The sequence below is a fragment of the Conger conger genome, chromosome 2 (genome assembly GCF_963514075.1).
Source record: "Conger conger chromosome 2, fConCon1.1, whole genome shotgun sequence".
Classification (NCBI taxonomy): domain Eukaryota; kingdom Metazoa; phylum Chordata; class Actinopteri; order Anguilliformes; family Congridae; genus Conger; species Conger conger.
Genome location: NC_083761.1, coordinates 40,621,721 through 40,642,191, shown reverse-complemented (window position 1 = coordinate 40,642,191; position 20,471 = coordinate 40,621,721). Strand labels below are relative to the sequence as shown.

General features: G+C 43.4%; 1 protein-coding gene across 1 annotated transcript in view; it reads left to right on the top strand.

Moving 5' to 3' along the window:
• Positions 1–20,471, top strand: part of nup133 (nucleoporin 133) — a 52,219-nt gene that overhangs the window by 18,599 nt on the left and 13,149 nt on the right. The window contains exons 10-17 of the mRNA XM_061230867.1: positions 2,243–2,393; positions 5,655–5,812; positions 8,721–8,812; positions 11,285–11,445; positions 12,184–12,278; positions 12,495–12,719; positions 12,994–13,116; positions 15,245–15,344. Coding sequence (XP_061086851.1) covers positions 2,243–2,393; positions 5,655–5,812; positions 8,721–8,812; positions 11,285–11,445; positions 12,184–12,278; positions 12,495–12,719; positions 12,994–13,116; positions 15,245–15,344 — 1,105 coding nt within the window. The remainder of the gene's footprint in view (positions 1–2,242; positions 2,394–5,654; positions 5,813–8,720; positions 8,813–11,284; positions 11,446–12,183; positions 12,279–12,494; positions 12,720–12,993; positions 13,117–15,244; positions 15,345–20,471) is intronic.

The following is a 20,471-nucleotide window of genomic DNA, read 5'->3' as shown; positions in this document are numbered from 1 at the left end:
CTCCCTCGCACTAGGCTCAAAACTAAAGGTGACTGAGCCTTCGAATTGGCGGCACCTAAATTGTGGAATACTCTTGTGGACGTCTGTGGAAATAAAAAAATAAAAAAACCCTCTAAAGTCACATCTCTTCAGACAGGCGTTCGTCTAGCCTTTTTTGTGACTGTATTTCCGTTTATTTCATGTTTGTTTATTTGTGATTTGTTGGTTTTATTGACTGTTCTTTTATGTATTATTATTGTTATTACTTATTTTTATTTTGATCCAGTGAAGCACTTTGTGACTCTGTCTGTGAAAGGTGCTATATAAATAGAATGAACTTGCTTACTTACTATAACGACTGTGATGAACGATATCGTTGGGATCACTTTAATTCAAGCAGTTCTTTCCAGCCCCATCAACAATAAGACACCGATAACCAATCAAAATCCATCCTAATTTACAGCCCATTGCATGCAAAATGGCAGATTACATAGCCCTGGGTCTTTGTACAGAATGTTATCATTCAGCAGTGTGGATGCTCACATCTTTATCGGTATAGTTATGATTATAGTTACAGTCCCCTCCAGAATATTGAAACGGCAAGATCAGTTCCTTTGTTTTTGCTATACACTGAAGACAATTTGAGTTTGAGGTCAAAAGACGACCAATCTGAATTTCCGCTTTTATTTCCTGGTATTTCTAACTAGATTTGTTAAACAACTTATTACCTTTTGTATCAGACCACCCATTACATTACATTATTGGCATTTGGCAGATGCTCTTATCCAGAGCGACGTACAGTTGATTAGACTAAGCAGGAGACAATCCTCCCCTGGAGCAATGCAGGGTTAAGGGCCTTGCCCAAGGGCCCAATGGCTGTATGGATTATTGTGGCTACACCGGGGAGCGAACCACCGATCGAACCACCAATCTTGCGGGTCCCAGTCATGTACCTTAACCACTACGCTACAGGCCACCCAATTTTTAGGTGAGCAAAAGTGTTGAAACATGTGGTCTTGTTGCCCAGATGTGTCCAGTTAGATTGATTGAAGGGCGGCCTGTAGAATAGTGGTTAAGGTAAATGACTGGGACAAGCAAGGTTGGTTGTTCGAATCGCAGTGTAGCCACAATAAGATCCGCACAGCCGTTGGGCCCTTGAGCAAGGCCCTTAACCCTGCATTGCTCCAGGGGAGGATTGTCTCCTGCTTAGTCTAATCAACTGTACGTTGCTCTGGATAAGAGCATCTACCAAATGCCAATAATGTAATGGAATGATTGGTTAAACAATTAATAATTCTGAATGTCTACTCTTGGGTTTTAGGCTGTCCATTTTGAAGCTGAGGAAAATAAAAAGTGGAAATAGATCAGAGCCATTGCACAAGCATTGGGGATAGCTTGTCTAACATATCATGAAAAAGAAACCGCTGGCATACTGATGTCAGGCGTGGTTGCAGGCGTGATATGGGATATGCTACCAATATTAAGTGTTATTTTCTTTCATTTACTTGAATACTCTCTGTTCCAACAATTTTGCTCACCTAAACATTAGGTGCTCTGATACCAAAAGTGCTATGTGCCAAGTAGTTTAACACATCTAGGTGTAAATACCAGGAAATAAATGCTGAAATTCTGAATTCTCGTCTCGTGTTCATCTTTTGTCACAACCCCAAATGTATTCATAGTATTCCGATGACATCTCTGGAATAGCTGGGCGCCATATTGTACGGATACTAACCACTCACTGACCAGAAACCGCCTGCCACTATGTGTAGTAGAATTAGAAACGTGTAGAATTATACATTTTTCTGTTCACCTTTTTCTTCGAAAATGGTCACAATGTGTGTCATTTATCGTTGTTATGAGAAATCCGATGGTGTCAAGAGTAGGCAGTATTGCGTTTTTATAGAATCCCAGTGGTGAGAGAGAATGAGGGAGAGGATACAAGGAGTTTAAGCCAAGCCAGGAGAAACTTATCGCTAGCCAGGATAAACCATTGTGATATTTTGTCTGCATGCCAAACCTCTTTAGTATTTTATCCCGGTGGTGCAATGTGTATTCGTACAATATGGCCGCGGTTCGTTTTGAGTGACGTCATCGAATACTATGAATTCCCTGTATTGCAAAAACAAAGGAATTGGCCTTGCTGTTCGGAGGGGACTGCGTATTCTTGGTGTGGATGGGCCTTTAATGGCGCATGGTTTGATTAAATTATGTGGAGCTGCTTGGTACAGCTGGCACACTCAACCTGTGCCTTTTGGTGTAGAGTGAGGACAACCTGCAGACGGTGCGGCTGGTGCTGCCCCCCTCCTCTGGCTCTGCGGCCTACATCTATAATGAGGACCTGCTATATGCCTGCTCCACTGGCACTGGCAGGAGCAGCCTGCCTGAGGAGAAGATCCCTCTCAGCTCCCACGGTCAGTGCCGCAGCCCTGTTCTGTTTCTGTCCCTTCAGATGTGCTTTTTGCGTTTTACTTGTTCTGGCGTGTTACAGGCCAGAAATTACACACCTGATTCTATTAATCAAGATTCTTAGCAAAGACGTGAATGGTTGATTAGTACAATCGGGCGTGTAACTGCTTGGTTGGAACAAAAGCCCGCACCCGCACCGGCCCTTTCTAGGTAAGATTGAGTATCCCTGTTACAGGCTTTCCATGAACTATCAGACATTCAGTTTGATAATATAAGTGTCATGTCCATTGCTTCTGATTTAATGTAACTTTTCATTTGGTGTTTGAGAAGATCATTTTGGTATCTATATATGTGGTTGGTTGTGTGCGCATGCTCTCATTGTTTCACTCAAGCCCATATTCATAGTGTCACAAGAGCAGGTTCCTTGATGTAGGAACTAGGTTTTGCCTAATTTCTCATGAAGCGGATAAGGGCAGGGGAAACTTGATCCTCGATCAGCGTTCGTACTCCTACTCTGAGATATGTAATAAGTACAGGCCACCTGGTTGATACCTGCCCCACCTTCTTCCACGCTTGTAATCGCTAGTTCCATCGTGAGAGGTGTAAATGTGTGGAGGGTTTGTACTGACCTTTTCCCCAGTGCCCAGGTTGTAGACGTTTCAGTTACCAATTGTACTTCAGTCTCATCCAGAGTAATCGAAGATTGTATTACGCATTGGTTCCAATGACACTGGATACCAACATTCATGTACTCTGACAGAGGATTTCAGGCACTTCATCGCATCCCTGATTCCTGGATGATCCTTAAGTCTTTTAGCATAATGTTCCATGGAAAAAAATTAATGATATGGATCCCATTATGTCTGGCATAAAGCAAATACAGCATTTCACAGTAAGAACATCATACCAAACATGGTGATATTAGTGTGATGGTGTGTGGATGGTTTACTGCCTTGGGACCTGGACAATTATTGTCATTATTGAAGGAACCATGAATTCTGCTCTGTTCAAGAAATTTCTTAAAGGAGAATGTCTTGTCTGTTCATGAGCTGGAGCTGAAGCGTAATTTATGAAGTGGGTTATTTAACAGGACCGTAGTCCTAAGCACAAAAGCATGTCCACATCTAATTGACTGAAAATAATTAATTTTTTTGGAGTCATCTTGTCATGACTTGACTTGACTCAAGTAGAGATGCTGTGGCAGAGCATGAAAAGAACAGTTCATGCTCAAAAACCTACCAATTTGTCTTTATTGAAGTAGAAGTGACTTAACTACACAGCGATATGAGACTGATATGATATGATATGAAAATTCAAGTGGTTTATTTTTACATCCATTTATGTAAAGGAAGTGTGTGGTTGCCATTATTGCTGATTAAAAGTGGTAAAACCAGTTATTTAGGAGTATAGCAAATACGTTTTTTTTATTTTTTTTTATTAGGCTGCTGCTAAATTTGATTGCACCATCTGTCCTTCAAAAACAATTTAGTTAGTAGGGTGTAAGCTCTTCATAAAGTAATGTGCGGTCACTCAAATTTGAGTAAATGTTCATTGATCACATTGGTGAACTACAAGATATGGAATGGACATAGCCCATAACCGTGGCAACCAATACTGTGTCCTGTGCACCACAAATCTATAAATGAAGAAACTTAGTTCTACCAAACTGGTGTTCAATAATATTTTCAACCCACTTATACTCTTAACATTGCCAAAGACAAGGTTTCACGTGATTCTTCTATGTAGTCAAATCGTGCTGCCATTTAAATGTTATTAATTACAACCTTATTCCGGGTCAATGGCTTGCGTAAATATTTAGTTTATACAAGACTCCTTCACAGGGACACTAGCCTGATAAAAGAGACAGTGGAGCACACTATGCTCAGAGAAATGCTCTCCGTTTAATGTGAGGAAGACATGGTTTGACCAAAATGTCAGTCTCAGAGTCAAAAACGGAAACATGGGCACGCACCCAGAGGTATATAAATACCCTCTCATCAACTGGTCAAGATCATGCAGTTTCTTGCAAGTCATATCCACATACACAGAATAATGGTATAGATGACATGCTCAATGTTACTTAAATAACAAAGAAATAAAAAATGTAAAGTCATCAAACAAAATGGAACAATATCCAATATGGGCTAGATTAATAAAAATGTATAAGTTACAAAAACATGAGACTGAGAGACTTGTTTCACCCATGAGGTTCCTCACATTTCAAGGTATATATCCAGAATGCCTCTCTGCAGAGAAATGTCTTAACATCTCCGCCTTACTTTCTCAATAACCCAAAAATTCTACGAGTAAACAAGAGCCATGATTGGCGTAATGCCGAGCCATAGGATATGCACTATTTTTAGTGTGAATTGCGGTCTTTTGTTCAGAGTTGGGACTTGAGGGGTCACTTGCTATGAACAGATGCATTTTACCATGTATATAACATGGGTTTATATTCTTTGCGCGAGTGTGGGTGGTGGAACAATTTGACATCGTTGGAATAGGAGAAATGGACACTGACCACAGCGATAGAATCCTTTCGGGGGCGCTGCTAGCCCGGAAGGTTTATTACAGCACTGTGAACAACTTTATCCTTTGTGTTACAAGGCACGAGGGGAGGTTTACATAATGAGGTGTAGTGCTATTGTGGATACATTTATCTTCCCAATGCCCCATATAAAGATTTGAGTAGAAAGATGGATCAAAGATATTCGTGTGAACCCTGACAGCATTCTGGCATCGCTGGAACCGGTCAGTCAGAAATTACTGAAATGCAACAAAAAAGTGAGAGAGGGTCAATGCACTGACAGACATGGGTCAGCCCATCTGGTTTCTGCCACACATACTCCCCTTTAGCTAAATTAGGGTCTGGCTTAGTTAGATTTACTGGTCAGACTCTCCTAGTGTCAATCCGTTTGGTGGATTTGGCGACATCTGTGGTGACTGCCGGTCATAATTTTTCACAGTCCAAATACCAAAGTTCTGTATGAAACAAGCTCTTGGCTCCTTGTCATGGCTTTATTTCTGTACGTGTTTAAGGGTACGGCCTAGCGACAACCACAACATCTGACTCGTTTTGAGCAACATATCAAACCTCATTTTAAAGATGCTTTTTGGTTTTTTGGCACTTGCTCCTTCGCATTGGTCATGCATGCTCCTGTGTGCGCATAATCATATTTGAAGATGTGAAGGGAATGTCGCACCTGACAGCACTTGTGGAAAATTACTGATTTGTCATTTTATCTGTATGTTGTATCTTTGTGCAGGGGACCTCCTCCTTGGTGCTGGCTGCTATGCAGACCTGCCGATTTTCTTCTTGAAGAACAGTGGCCTGGTGGCAGTGGTTGCCCGGGAGAGTGTGTCTGTGCTTCCCGGGACCACGGAGGACTCGATCTGCTCCTCCCTGTCCAGACCCATGCCAGAGGTGAGGCCGTACTACCAGTCCTCTCGACCAGGGGTATCTTGACCGGGGTGCTGGAAGGCCACAATGTCTTCTGCATTTTGGAACTTTTCTGTATGTATGTGCTGAAATTGTCCCTTTAATTCTCAAGAGTGCCATATGACACTACTGCAAAATCCCAATAGTGCCATATGGCACTCTCAACCTTATACCCTTTCAACCAATCAAAATTACTGCTTTACTATTGTTTTGAGCCTCTATTAAAACCCACTAATTTCTCAACTTTCTCAATTTTCTCAACCAAACCCTTTGGATTTTCTTCATATTGGACTGAAAGGGTTAGTGAAGCCACTGGTTTACAAAAGAGCCCACAAAACTTGTTTCAAACTCCTAAAGTGACTGCTGGCTGGTAGGAAACATTCAGTCATCGTGGCCCTCAATGACTTGACACTCCGATTTTAACACACACCTCTTGATGCAATTTAGACACATCATCAGTGATGTAACCTGGGGACATCAGGTGTTTTGGTTCTTTCAATGTCAGACACCCTCGCCCAGGCGACCCAGCCGAGGTTGATCAGGCCCCAGCTTGTGTCTAAGTTGCTTGTGTGGTCCACAAGTCGCCCTGCTTGATCCACAGCCATCTTGATGCCTTCTCTGTGGCATCAATGATTTTCTTGATGGCTCTCCTGCTGTGCAGTCCCTTGTTCACCAGCATCTTGAGTGCCCTGAAGAGGGACTGGCCCGCGAAGCCTCTGCACCCGGCCCTCGATGGGGTTATATTGGGTCTCCCACCCCCTGCTTCGGCATTCATCTGCCAGCTCATCATACTTGGCCCTCTCCCTCTCAAATGTCTCTGCCATTCGGTCTTCTCATGGAACAGTCAACAGGATTTGCGCTGTCTCCCTAGGTCCACCTTCAGCTGCTAGTCCCATGCTGTTACCAGGAGTTCTTCCGGTCTTCCGGTCCACTGCCTGCTGCCATCGAGTCCATGCCCCCTGCTGCATCCCTACTATCCTACTGGAGCGGGCTTCCTTTACCCCTGCACGGACCTCCTCCTGGACCAGCTGGCGTTTTTCTTTTCCTCGGACCTTGTTGAAGTGAGGTCTTTGGTTGCTGCCGAGCCCTGCACGTCTGCCTCATGTGCCCTCCATTTCCTACCTGTTCTCACTTCTATGCCCACCGAGGAGACTCTGTCATTCAAGTCTCTATACAGCAGCACCTCTTTGCCTGGGTAACCGTAAACTGAAGGAGAGTCATAGCTTGTTCATCCTCCCATACAAGGCTTTGTGGCAGGCCCAACCACCTGTGCAGGAAGTGGCTAACCTTCCGCTGGAAGCCCTCAACGGGTAAGTGGAACGTCATAGACCAGGAGTGGCCAGAGAAGTTGTGGCAAAATTCCGTGCTGGTAAACGTACACTTTGAACTTGCCTGGCAGCCCTGACTTATCCACTACCGTGAGCCAGGTTACTGACTCCAAGCTGGTTGCTTTGAGTGCTGCAGTATTCGCTCAGGGTGCAATCGAAGGTCTTGCCCATGCTCTTAACTGGCTTCTCTCCAACAGATGTGATCTGAACACCTCCTAGAGAGAAGCGGAACTTACCTGTTCACAACCAGGGGCCGGGACTTGGCTGGCTTGAAGTCCATCCGAGCCTATTGATGAGGCTCAAGTCCTTGGAGGATCCAAGCCCGGTACAGATGTTGTGGTCACCATCAGATCATCTGTAAACGCTCAGACGGGGGGCTGCCACACCCCTGATTTGGAGAGTGGGCCTCTGCACTCCACCTCTGCTGACTTCACCAGCATGTTCAAGGCCAAGGCAAACAATATCACTGCCACAGCCACTTTGTGTTTGGCCCCCCTGCACCTCCGGTCGATCGCTGCTCCTTTGTGCCAAACCTCTCAGCGGAAATGCTGATTATCAGTGTGCACATTGTCCGCAACTTCTGGTCAGCATCCCCCCTGGCTGTAGCTTCAAGAACGTGGTCCACATTCTCATAAAACTGGAGCCACTTTCTCTCCTATTTGGCAGCAGGCCACTTAACCCGCCGATGTTGTGATTGCCTGACTTGGGGGTTGAGCTGGTGGAGAATGGAGGGTCTGGGCACTGTGGGTTGATTCTGGGCCTGGCTCCTCTTGCGTCTCACCAGGTACTAGACCTGTGCGTTTCACCACCTGCTTCCCCTTCAAGCATTTCATTTTGGCCAGGTGGATCTTCAGGCTGGATGCTGGATTTTGCACTTTGCCACATATATAAACTGCACTCGTAGTCATTTTTCCATTAGCCTGGGTCATTGCCTGTATGTCCATCCTGTTGGGATGCTCATCCTCCCCCCCCCCTCTCGGGTACCCCTGGAGGTATAACTCATTAGGGTTTTCCGTTGCTTATTTGGGCTCTCCCTTCTGGGACCTGCAGTTTGAGGTGCTAACCCTCACTGCCCCGGTTACTGTCTTTCCAGCTGTCGTCATGCTCTTCATGGTAGTCATCCAGCCTGTTCCCGGCAGTCACTGGCTTGGCCAGATTAAACTGGTTTTAACACACACCTCTCGATGCAACTTAGACACATCATCCGTGATCTGAGGATCTGCTCATATTTAACAATGAATATTCTATGTGCTCTGGTTGAAGCTGAAACATTTGTTTCTATCACAAGGGTGCTTTGTAATTGTTCTCAGCATTTATAGCTCTTGTATTACCAAGTTAGTGTTCTTGTAACCATGATACTGCAACTATGCACAAGTTGAGTCATTTGAAATCTTACTGATGGCTATTACTTGTTTGTGGAATACATTCAACGTTTTTTTACTTCATACAGTTGTATATATCGATTTACATGTCTTTATTTGTTGTCATACTTGGTGTTCTCGTTAGTAATTTCCTTAAGTTATTTGATTTGTTGGTACATTGTTTCTTTGGTATGTCATTTTAAGGGGTCTGCTATGGAGAGCTCCTTAAGGCTGGATACCGTGGCTCAGGAAGACAAAACCAAGCTCTTGAAAGCAGCTTTCCTGCAGTTTTGCAGGTAAGTCTGGGGCTTCGACCAGCATGAGCTGCATTCGCATCTTGGGTTTGAGTCAGGAGCAGTTCATCAAATTCACCACCCCTAACTTACAAATGTCGGCAGGTTTAATCCTCAAGACAGAAATAAATGATTTTGTCTCATGGATGTGGGTCTGCAGTGCCTTTCACTCTGGCTGCTTTGCAGACTGAGCCATCGTCTGCTTATGTTTCTTTGCTGCATGGAATGCCAGCTATATTTAGCAATAGCCTTGTGTCATGTTAATCTTCTGCACCAGGATCGGCCTCTGACTCACTCCTTCGCTTGTATCCACCAGTTATGCTGATCAATTGGTTAACAACTGAACAGAACTTAATTTTCAGGGGACATCATTGTCACAAAGATCAGTAATTTGTCGTCAAATTTAGCAGCATGTGGTGTGAATGAACGGTAAAAGTGTACAGCGCGTTTTCTCTCTGTGTGTGAGTGTTGAGAGTGAGAGAGTGGCAGGCATGTGCAGGTCACTGAGAATTTGATAACAATAAATACCTCAGGCAATCAATTATTTTCAACATTCTAAATATTCAGATGTAGAACAATGAATTCTGAAATATTTAACCTGCTCAGATAAAACCAAATGCCTATAAACTTATTTGATGGCACTTCATCATGCAACTTGACAATGACCTGAAACATACTGCTAGAACAACAAAGGGGTTTTTGATGGACAAGAAGTGGAAAATCCTTGACTGGCCGAGTTAATCACCAGGGGCCTCATTTATAACCATTGCATACACACAAAAAGGGCTTGAATGTGCTTATGCCACTTTCTAAGCATAAATTGGGATTTATATATATTTTTTAAAACTTGATGAGGAAATGGGCGTACATTTACAGAAACGGGGTAATTATTTAGATTCCATATAAAATTCGGCAGCCTGCTAATAAAACACAGAACAGATGAACTAACGGGAAGTTAGTATGGAAATTTAGTAGGTTAAGTTACTATGTTAGTATGTGTGTGGGCGCGCGTGTCGCTTGAACAAAGGAAAGGTTGGAGTAGCTAGCTTGAGTAAGCTAGAGTTCTGGGTATGGTAATAAGTTAGAGTTAGCTGTGAGATGGGACTACTTGAGTAGTTTTACTCTATATATGCGCAAAAGACGGCGAATCAATTCACGTACATATATATGTAGCTAACCAAACACATTACAATAGTAGGATGGTAAATATTGAAACACACATTCACAAAAACAGTTAAGACTAAACTAAACACTGGCTATGCCTGAATGTTCTCTTACTGAGTCCATACGCATTGGATCCAAAAGACATGCTGTCCTTATAGAAGGATGTTCGCTTGTCCTTTTTCCGGGTGGAAAAGTTTGTTGCTGTTGTTCGATGGTGAGCTTTGCTGGAGTAAACTGATGTAGCGTTCCGCGTACACCAGTTTCCACTCACTATAGGCCACGAAGTTACCGCAAGGTCCGTAGGCCTGGTAGTGCGCTGTGCTGTATTCAGCCTCTCTCCGAGGCAACCCTGTCCACAATGTGTGTTAATTTATTCATCAACAAGCCCTGTATCGCCAAAGATCGCTAGCAGGTAAGTGACGACTATCTAAGGGGATTTTAAACAATATACTATGTCACTAGTTACTAGTTAACTATGATATTAACGTTCGCTAGCTAGTTTGGCCAGATGTTTTCACACAAAAAACAATAGCTTAACATTATGCTGTGGTCTTTCTTTTCTTGTAACACAAGAAAAACATTTCCATTTAAAAGACTTACAGGATCTATCCACTATTAACATTAAAAACAAATATAGCCGTACACTACCCTTTTCACTCATTGTTTCTAGCATCAAATATGTGAGGTTCCACCTGCTTAAAATCCCCTTAGATAGTCATTTACCTGTTACTTTTTTTTTCGTTCACAGTAGCGATAGAACACTTTTCTGGACTTGCTAAGTGTTGACGAATACATGAATAGCGTTGAACCAATGAAAACACACATTGTGGGAGGGGTTGCCCCTAGGCAAGGGGCAAATGTTCTGCAGTGAGAACCAACTCAGTCTCGGAGCAGATGAGCTGAAGCGAATGGCCAAAAAGGGTGCGTCGAAGAGAAGAAGCAGAAAAAGCAGAAAAGCTGGAAAAGAGATCCCAAGAACGTGTCTTGCTCTTATACGGGACCGTTTATTGCTCCCGCCATTACGGGATTGGCTGAACCAAGTTAGACGTCATTCGTGGTGGACGTCGCGGAATTTTCCTGTGGGAATGTGGAAGTTGTAGTCCCTACACCATTTTGTGGTCAATAAAAGGATCTTAAAATCGATTCTAAAACTGTGCAGGGTAACTAGTGCAGGGACTAGTGCAGTGCACAGATTTTGAAATGTCCTACACTCCAAAGATACAGAATTCTATGTGCTGGTTCATGGCTACTCTGCTCTTTCTTTGTGGCTGTTAAACGGTACTGACTGGAACTCATTGCTCTTTCCCTTAGGAAAGACCTTCTGGGGGCCCAGGCCATGACCGATGAGCTCTTCCCCCCTGGTATTGACGAGGAGGATGGGGAGCTGGATAGGGCAGTGGCACAGATTGACCTGGACCTGGTGGATGACTACCCCGCCTCTGACCCACGGTGGGCTGAGTCTGTGCCGGACGGTGAGGGAGACCACCCCACCCAATCGAATGTATTGGGACGACACAGGGCTCGATTATGGCAAAAATCATAATCACGTTTATTTAACAGGATGACTCACTGACCTTGGGAACAACTTGCATTATTTATTTATTTCAGTAGATTTCCTTAAACTTGAAATACACTCTGAGCACTTTATTAGGTAGACCTGTACACCAGGTTGTTAATGCAAATTATTCATCAACCAATCATGTGGCAGCAACTAAATGCATAAAAGCATTCAGTCATGTTCAAGAGGTTCAGCTGATTTTCAGACTTAATGTCAGAATGGGGAAGAAATGTGATCTTGGCGACTTGGACCATGGAATGATTGTTCATGCCAGGGCGGTTTGAGTATCTCAGAGAGGTCAGAGGAGAATATTTTGAAGGTTCAAAGCTGACAGGAAGGTGACAGTAATGCAAATAACCACATAATACAAGAGTGGTTTGGAGAACAGCTTGTCTGAACACAACAACAAAAAAAGTCTAAAATACCTAATAAAGTGCTCTGTGTGCGTATCATTGAACTGAATTTTTTAATTTTTTTATTGTGTGATAGACATTAAGAAATTTTTTTTCCTCTGCTTAAAAAAAATTATGAATAAAATAATGATTAGATACACCATACAGCCGTTCTAGATATTTCATCTGCACATTCCTGGTGCTGAACACAGGAAAATTTGTTCTGATGCAAGCATTGTTTGTTTTTTGTTTTTTTGTAGAGAGTGCTGGGTTCTCCCTCACATCCCTGATTCTCCTTCACCAGCTGGAAGACAAAATGAAAGCCCACTGCTTTTTCATGGACTTCCTGCAGCAAGTAAGGAGAATACTTTTTGGTTGGGAGCAGTATTAATATACCTTGTCTTCAGGTTTCTTTTCGGTTACGTGGCCTACAGTCACATGCTATATATTCTGCGTTCTCCACCAAACATGGGCTATACATAGTGGTACCAGGGGATATAACTGGTGATACAGCACTACAGTCCTCTGAACCAAGCTCATTGTCTTCTGACAACACTCCTCCGCCCTCCAGGTTGGCCTTCTGGAGCGCCTGGGTGTGGTAACGGTGCGTTCGGTGCCCATGGCAACGCGGCTCCTGCTATGCGAGCATGCCGAGAAGCTCTCCGCTGCCATCGTGCTGAAGAACCACCACACCAAACTGCCCGAGCTGGTCAACGGGGCCATTCTCGGCTCCTTGAGGAAGAGTGGCACCGATGTCCCCTCCAGTCTCACACCTGCTGACATCTTCTTCAGAGAGGTTGCCAGATGCATTTTATTTATTTTTTTGCCATCAAAAAAAAAAAAAAAAAAAAAAAAAAATCATATCTTCAGTAAACTTTTTCTTCTGAAAGTTGCCCAATGTATTGTAATATGACTATTCCCAACTATTGTCAGCTGAAGAAGAAAATTACAAAATTGGTTGTTCGTGGGTGCATAGTCTGAATGTAACACAAAGGAATCACTGTGCCCTCTTGTCTTAATTTCATCATTAACTGGTGCCTGAACTGAACTTGTTGGGTCTGGTTTCCCAGGTGTCCCAGATTTCCACCATCTTTGAGTGCTTGCTTGTAGAGGAAGAGCGGACTCTGAAGGACCATCCAGTGGATTCCGTGGAGTGGGGCGAGGTGGTGATTAATGTCAACAATATTATCAAGGTACACAAGGCAAAATGATGTAAAACCCCAACCTGGCTTTTACAGGCGTGCTATTTTGTACAGATCACTGCAGATCATCTGTCTGGGATTTCCCCCAGTCTTGGTTCCTGACTGCTTTTCTTGAGGGCAGTCTCAATAATGGAGGTGATGGAGTTGACCTGGCAGAAACATTGAAGCATTAATACCACCAAGTCTGTTGGCCGTATGGCTTAAAGTTGCTTCCTGGGCTTTGCTGGGCAGTGCAGCGAGTATAATCACAGACTGCAGCGCGCTGTGAGGTTGTGTGATTAGGGAGATGTCCTAGGTAAGAGAGATGCCCAGAACTGTGTATTGGAGGCCGGCATTACCATGGGACCCGGTATACTGAATCATACTGAAGACGGTACACCTACACGCGGACACAGAGCTGCGCGCCTCCCTCAACGAGCAGCTGGTCACTGCTGGATGCCTACCTTGGCGGCTATGTGGTGCAGCTGACCTCGCTGAGCCAGCCCGGCCAGCAGGAGTGCTACAGCTCCCTGGAGATGGAGTACGTGCAGAAACGCTCCGAGCTGCTCAGCCCCTTCTGTGAGTCAGATGGATGGTCCAGTGCAGTCATCTGGGCGGGGCAAGCAAATATCACAGCCCTGGCCCTTGAAATAATGTTTTGTTGATAGTACCATATCTCATAAATTGCATGTTTTAACCCTTTCCGTCTCAAACCTAATATGAAGTGGCTCCAGCCAAATTGCGGGACAAATTGTGACTCACCGCTGTAAAGGGGGTATCATTCCACAGCTCTCAACTTTACAGGATGTTTAAAAAAAACATCTTTGATTTTCGTCAAAAATTACATTCGCCCAAATCTGGGATCTTGAAATAGTCACCCATCATTCAGCTATAAATCCATTACCAAAAAAAAGATGAATAAAATCTTGCCATGCCTGGTCGCTTTTCCTGCCAGTCCGCCACATTCTTCTTTGTTGGTGGAATAGTTGTAGCTATGCAAATGAAGTGGTGATGAAATGTCGCTATTGTCACAGCCCATTTCAACTTGCTGCAAAAACTATTGAACTATTGAAGCCATGGCATTTGGATTTTGAAATCCTCCTCCTTCCACTTTTCCAAATATTTGCCCTTAAAATAACTTTTTAGATATCTAAAAAAATCTATTTATTAAAGAAATACTGACAGTTTGTGAGATTTTTTTGGTCTGGAGGGCCTGTTGGATGCGTAGCCTAAAAATCAAATTATGCAGATAACTATAATGAAAATGCAGATAACGAAGGAGAAAGTCACATATGCAATGTGTGCGAACCCCAAATGCCTGTTCGCTCAGTTCAGTGTAGTGATATCATTCATGTGAATGAATGATTTAGTTATACGTTATAATTTTTTTCTTTCATTTGAGCAACTTTTCAGTCTTTCACTTCTGTGAACAGCTTGGTAGCTTTGTTATGATCTTCCATGGTTTTATTTTGTTACGTAAAATATGGGGAAATCTACAATAAACGCTTAGGCAATGTTTCATTGAAATTCTATCAGAAGAAAATATGTACAAATGAATGTCTCCTATTAATTCGATTTATTTTTTATTTTTATTTTTTTTAAGTCTACAGGAAAAATTGAATCAACACAAGTCTGCACCTGCCGCTCAAGACCTTTAAAAAAAGAACCAACATGCATAATATGTATGATGAAAATAGTTAATTTGATTGGATATGAATGAGTCAAGGTGCACCACCCACTGATAATACAATGAGCATAATACATCCCATTTTCCACCTGTGCCATGTTTCTTCATCTGTGCGCCCTTAGCTTGACCTTACGAATATAGCAACATTCAGTAGCCACGCCCAGAGCACCATTCACCCCGCTAGTGACTGCACCAATGCGGCCTGCAAATTTCATTCTGGAAATTATGGCCCATGGTGCGGCTGGTCGCGGGACAAATGAGATCATGCTTATGCGGTAACAGGTTGGAATCTTGTGGGAGTGGGCAGTGGTGTGATTGGAAAATCACTGCCCCGCAGACTGTATGACCTGAGACCACAGCACGGTGAGCCTATGTGAATGAAGAGATGACCTGAGCATGAGGGATAAAAGGAAACTATGCCTTTACTGATTTTGTAATCCATTTCCCCCTCAGGACATACTGCAGGCAGCCTCCCATTACAGGGAGACCAAGGCCTCTCTGTACCGGGCTCCAGAAGATGGCAGGACTGAACTGGAATTCATTCCCTGGACAGGTACTTCACTGTACTTACAGGACTGCACCGTCTCAACTTACTGCTGATTCAATTTTATTCTAGATATGGAATGTCAATGATCAAGTCTTTTTGGAAAAAGCCGTATTTCATTAATCAAAGACGAGCATGAAAACTGCACTTCCCACAGTTCATACTGTTCTGTTTTACTAGAAACAAGTTTGTGTGGAAGGAATGGGCAACCACACTAGCCTGCTTCTAATAATATCTGTATGACTTTTGGAATGCTTTATTCCATCCCTGGAATATAAAACCCCTCTACAACAGGGGCTCCAATCTCTCCTCGAGTACCCCCCAGCCAGATCCAGGTATTTGATGCTTTCCATCTGAAGCACATCTGCATGCAAAGGCCTGAGGAGAGGTTTGGACTAGGGATATACCGATACCGGTATCGGGCCGATACTTCGTTAAAATACTCGTACTCGTATTCGTTTTTGAATTGCCGATACCACGCACCGATACCACTCAACAGTATTTCACTACATTGTCGCGCTATGCGGACAAAGAGTAGGCATATAGGAGTTGTTGTCTTACCTGACTTCAAAGTCTAGGGGGAGACAATGGGCCGGAAACTCTGAGATTCTGCCCAAAAGCTTGTGTGTGTGAAAGTAGGCTAGACGAAAGGATAGATTTTAACGGAACAGTATAGCCATGTCAGCGATTTGGGCACATTTTAAGATAAATGACGACGACAGGAGTAAGGCACAGTGTAAGATCTGCACTGCTACGGTGTCGAGGGGCGGAAAGGAAAGTACTTCGTTTAACACAAGCAATTTGATTAAACCTATGAAGACACACCATAGTGCTAAGTACACAGAGTTCACTAATGCTAGTGGCGCAAGACCGAAGCAAGCAACCTTAACTGACGTCTTGCAAAAGCGAGAGAAAATGTCCAAAGACAACTCACGGGCCATAAAAATAACAGAGGCACTTACTCACTTTTTAGTGCTCGATGACCAGCCACTTTCGGTTGTTGATAATGTCGGATTTCGCCGTCTTCTCAACGTGCTAGAGCCAAGGTATGAAATTCCTAGTCGCCCCTACATCACAGATGTGATGTTGCCAAAGGCGTATGATAAAGTGAAAAGTCACGTTAGGTCCTTGGTGCGTGATGCTGTGGCAATTGGCTTCACAACTGATATATGGACTAGCAGTGTTTGTCCAATGTCTCTCCTCAGTTTGACTGCTCAGTGGATAGATGAAGCATTTACTCTTCACCACATCACCTTGCACGCAAAACCATTTTGGGGCTCTCACACTGGCCAAGCTACAGCTAATATATTCGAAGACATGCTACAAACTTGGGGAATCCCAAAAAGCTCCGTCCATGTTGTGCTCCGAGATAACACACGAAATATGATTAAGGCCATGACTGATGCTGGACTCCCTAGCCTGCCGTGTGCTGCGCACACACTTCAGCTGGTGGTTCACGAGGGCCTCCTCTCGCAGAAAAGCGTTGCTGATGCTGTGGCAGTCGGTCGCAAAATAGATTTAGCCTACTCCCGCCTCGAAGACATCCAGTTGCAGATCAATCAGCCCACAAAATGACTCCCAACAAGACGTACAGACTCGCTGGAACAGTACATTTTACATGATCCAGTCCCTGGTCGAACAGAAACGGGCACTAGGAATATATGCGTCTGAATACGATCTCCCTGACAATCTCATAACTAGCCAGTGGACGCTGCTGGAGAAGACGGCATCTGTTCTGGGTCCATTTGAGGAGTTGACGCGAAGAGTCAGCTCTTCAGATGCTATGGCTGCAGACGTAATTCCTGCGATTACTGTGCTGCGGAGATTTCTGTCTCGAGAGACCGAGGAGGACGACGGCATGAAAACTATGAAGGGGACATTGTCTGCAGCTGTCATGAAGCGATTTTGCGACGTGGAAGGAAACCTGCTCTACAGCCTAGCAACTTTACTCGATCCAAGGTAGGCCTACGTACTCGCGTGCGTGCGTGCGCGCGTACAGAGCAGTGAATGCTAGGATTTCATGCAAGTTGCTTCTTGGCTGGAATTTTTTTGTGGAATTCCTAAATGCCCACATAATGACCCTAAATGTTGTCTGTTTTAGATATAAAAGTGTGTTTTTCTCTAACACCAACACTGCTGCAAATGCCAAGGAGATGCTGTTGATTGAGCTGCAGAGGCTGACTACAGAAGAGGACAAGCAAGAAGATCACAGCCAGTATGAACCACCTACCAGAAGACCACGCAGGGACTAGGCCAGCAGCAGTTTAGACTGCATATTTGATGAAATTGCAAATGAGCAAGCATCAGCAGCACTGACCCCAGCTGCTGTAGGGGTTACTGCACAATTAGAGACATACCTTGGGGAGGCCCCAATGGCCCGTGAGGACAAACCACTGCAATACTGTGAGGTTAACAAAGTGCGGTTTCCTTTCTCTGGCCAAAATGGCATGCAGATACCTCTCAGCACCGTGCAGTAGTGTTGAGAGCGAACGGCTGTTTAGCTCAGTGTCACATACTGTGAATGAAGGCAGAAACAGGCTAACACCTGATCATGCAGAGATGATTTTGTTCATCAATTGCTTCTGTTCTGTTGCTGATTCATCTTATCACACACACACACACACACACACACACACACACACACACACACACACACACACACACACACACACACACACACACACAGAGGAAGACTAATAGTGCCACATAGGTTAAGTGATTGTTTGTGTACTTGAAAGCAGGAGACTCTTTTTGATCCTACTGAAATGTGCTAATGAAATAATAGTTCGGCTCACTTTTTGTTAAGTAGACTGTGTTGTTAACTATGCAGCAAATTGAATTGCCTATCAGATTATATTTGCATTTTGTCTAATGTGATGACATTGTCTCTTTGAAGGCTTTTTTTGATAAAACCAGAAAGCTCTGTTTATTTTTGGCTTGGAATAGCCTTCTGTTAATTTTGTACTATAGGCTTGACATAATCTGCAGAGAAGAAAATAAAATCTGCCTCCAAATTAATTGCACTTTCATAGAGACCAAATCTAAGAAGTATCGGTATTCGGTATCGGCAAGTACACAAATAAAAGTACTCATACTCGTATCGGTTTGTAAAAAAGTGGTATCGGTGCGTCCCTAGTTTGGACACCACTGCTCTAGATTAAAGCCTGTTTTATATTTTGTTGCATGACCCCTTTGACAAGTTTCATGTGACAAAAATGAAACTGTTACACAAAATTTTGCTTTTTTACTTAAGTGAAGGCCCCAAAGTTCTGTTGTCTCTGGTTTACATCATACATCCATTACAATTCATTTTGGTTTTACATCTGGCTGTTCAATCACACTACATTTGATGTTGTCAAGGACTGCATATGATGTTGTCTAGGGCTGCTTTTAAGAACCATGCGTCCTCTTTTAGTTCATTTATTCAGGTTATCAGTATGGTTAAAGAGTTTTAATAAAAATGATGACTACTTTTCCGACTCATTTGCAAGTGCTAGTAGTTAATGTCTCCGTAATTAAATGCCTTTTCTTTAGCAGCTCTTTCATGAATAAATAAATGATTAATAAACTAAATGCTCAAAATAATAATGAAATTACTGTTTAACATTGAAAAACATTGACTTGGTTCTGATTTTCTGTTGCCCAAATACAGTGGTGTGAAAAAGTGTTTGCCCCCTTCCTGATTTCTTATTTTTTTGCATGTTTGTCACACTTAAATGTTTCAGATCATCAAACAAATTTAAATAGTCAGACAACACAAGTAAACACAAAATGCAGTTTTTAAATGAAGGTTTTTATTATTATTATTTTTATTTATTTATTTATTTTTAGGCCTTTTTCAGCTTTATTGGATAGTATATAGAGACAGGAAGAATGGGGGCGAGCGAGAAGGAAAGACATGCGACAAATTGTCAGACGGTCGGATTCGAACCGTTGACGTCGCGGCTCGCAATGAGCATGCGGTCAGTGCTCTACAGGCTGCGCCACCGAGACACCCCAGGTTTTTATTATTAAGGGAGAAAAAAAATCCAAACCTACATGGCCCTGTGTGAAAAAGTGATTGCCCCCTAAACCTAATAACTGGTTGGGCCACCCTTAGCAGCAACAACTGCAATCAAGTGTTTGCGATAACTTGCAATGAGTCTCTTACAGCGCTGTGGAGGAATTCTGGCCCACTCATCTTTGCAGAATTGTTGTAATTCAGCCACATTGGAGGGTTTGAGCATGAACCGCCTTTTTAAGGTCATGCCACAGCATCTCAATAGGATTCAGGTCAGGACTTTGACTAGGCAACTCCAAAGTCTTCATTTTGCTTTTCTTCAGCCATTCAGAGGTGGACTTGCTGGTGTGTTTTGGATCATTGTCCTGCTGCAGAACCCAAGTTCGTTTCGGCTTGAGGTCCCAAACAGATGGCCGGAAATTCTCCTTCAGGATTTTTTGGTAGACAGCAGAATTCATGGTTCCATTTATCACAGCAAGTCTTCCAGGTCCTGAAGCAGCAAAACAGGCCCAGACCATCACACTACCACCACCATATTTTACTGTTGGTATGATGTTCTTTTTCTGAAATGTGGTGTTATTTTACGCCAGATATAATGGGACACACACCTTCCAAAAAGTTCAACTTTTGTCTCGTCAGACCACAGAGTATTTTCCCAAAAGTCTTGGGGAACATCAAGATGTTTTCAGGCAAAATTGAGATGAGCCTTAATGTTCTTTTTGCTCTGCAGTGGTTTTCGTCTTGGAACTCTGCCATGCAGGCCATTTTTGCCCAGTCTCTTTCTTATGGTGGAGTCATGAACACTGACCTTAACTGAGGCAAGTGAGGCCTGCAGTTCTTTGGATGTTGTTGTGGGGTCTTTTGTGACCTCTTGGATGAGTCGTCGCTGCGCTCTTGGGGTAATTTTGGTCGGCCGGCCACTCCTGGGAAGGTTTTTTTTTTTTTTTTGTGGATAATGGCTCTCACTGTGGTTCGCTGGAGTCCCAAAGCTTTAGAAATGGCTTTATAACCTTTTCCAGACTGATAGATCTCAATTAATTTCTTTAGATCTCGGCATGATGTCTAGCTTTTGAGGATCATTTGGTCTACTTCACTTTGTCAGGCAGGTCCTATTTAAGTGATTTCTTGATTGAGAA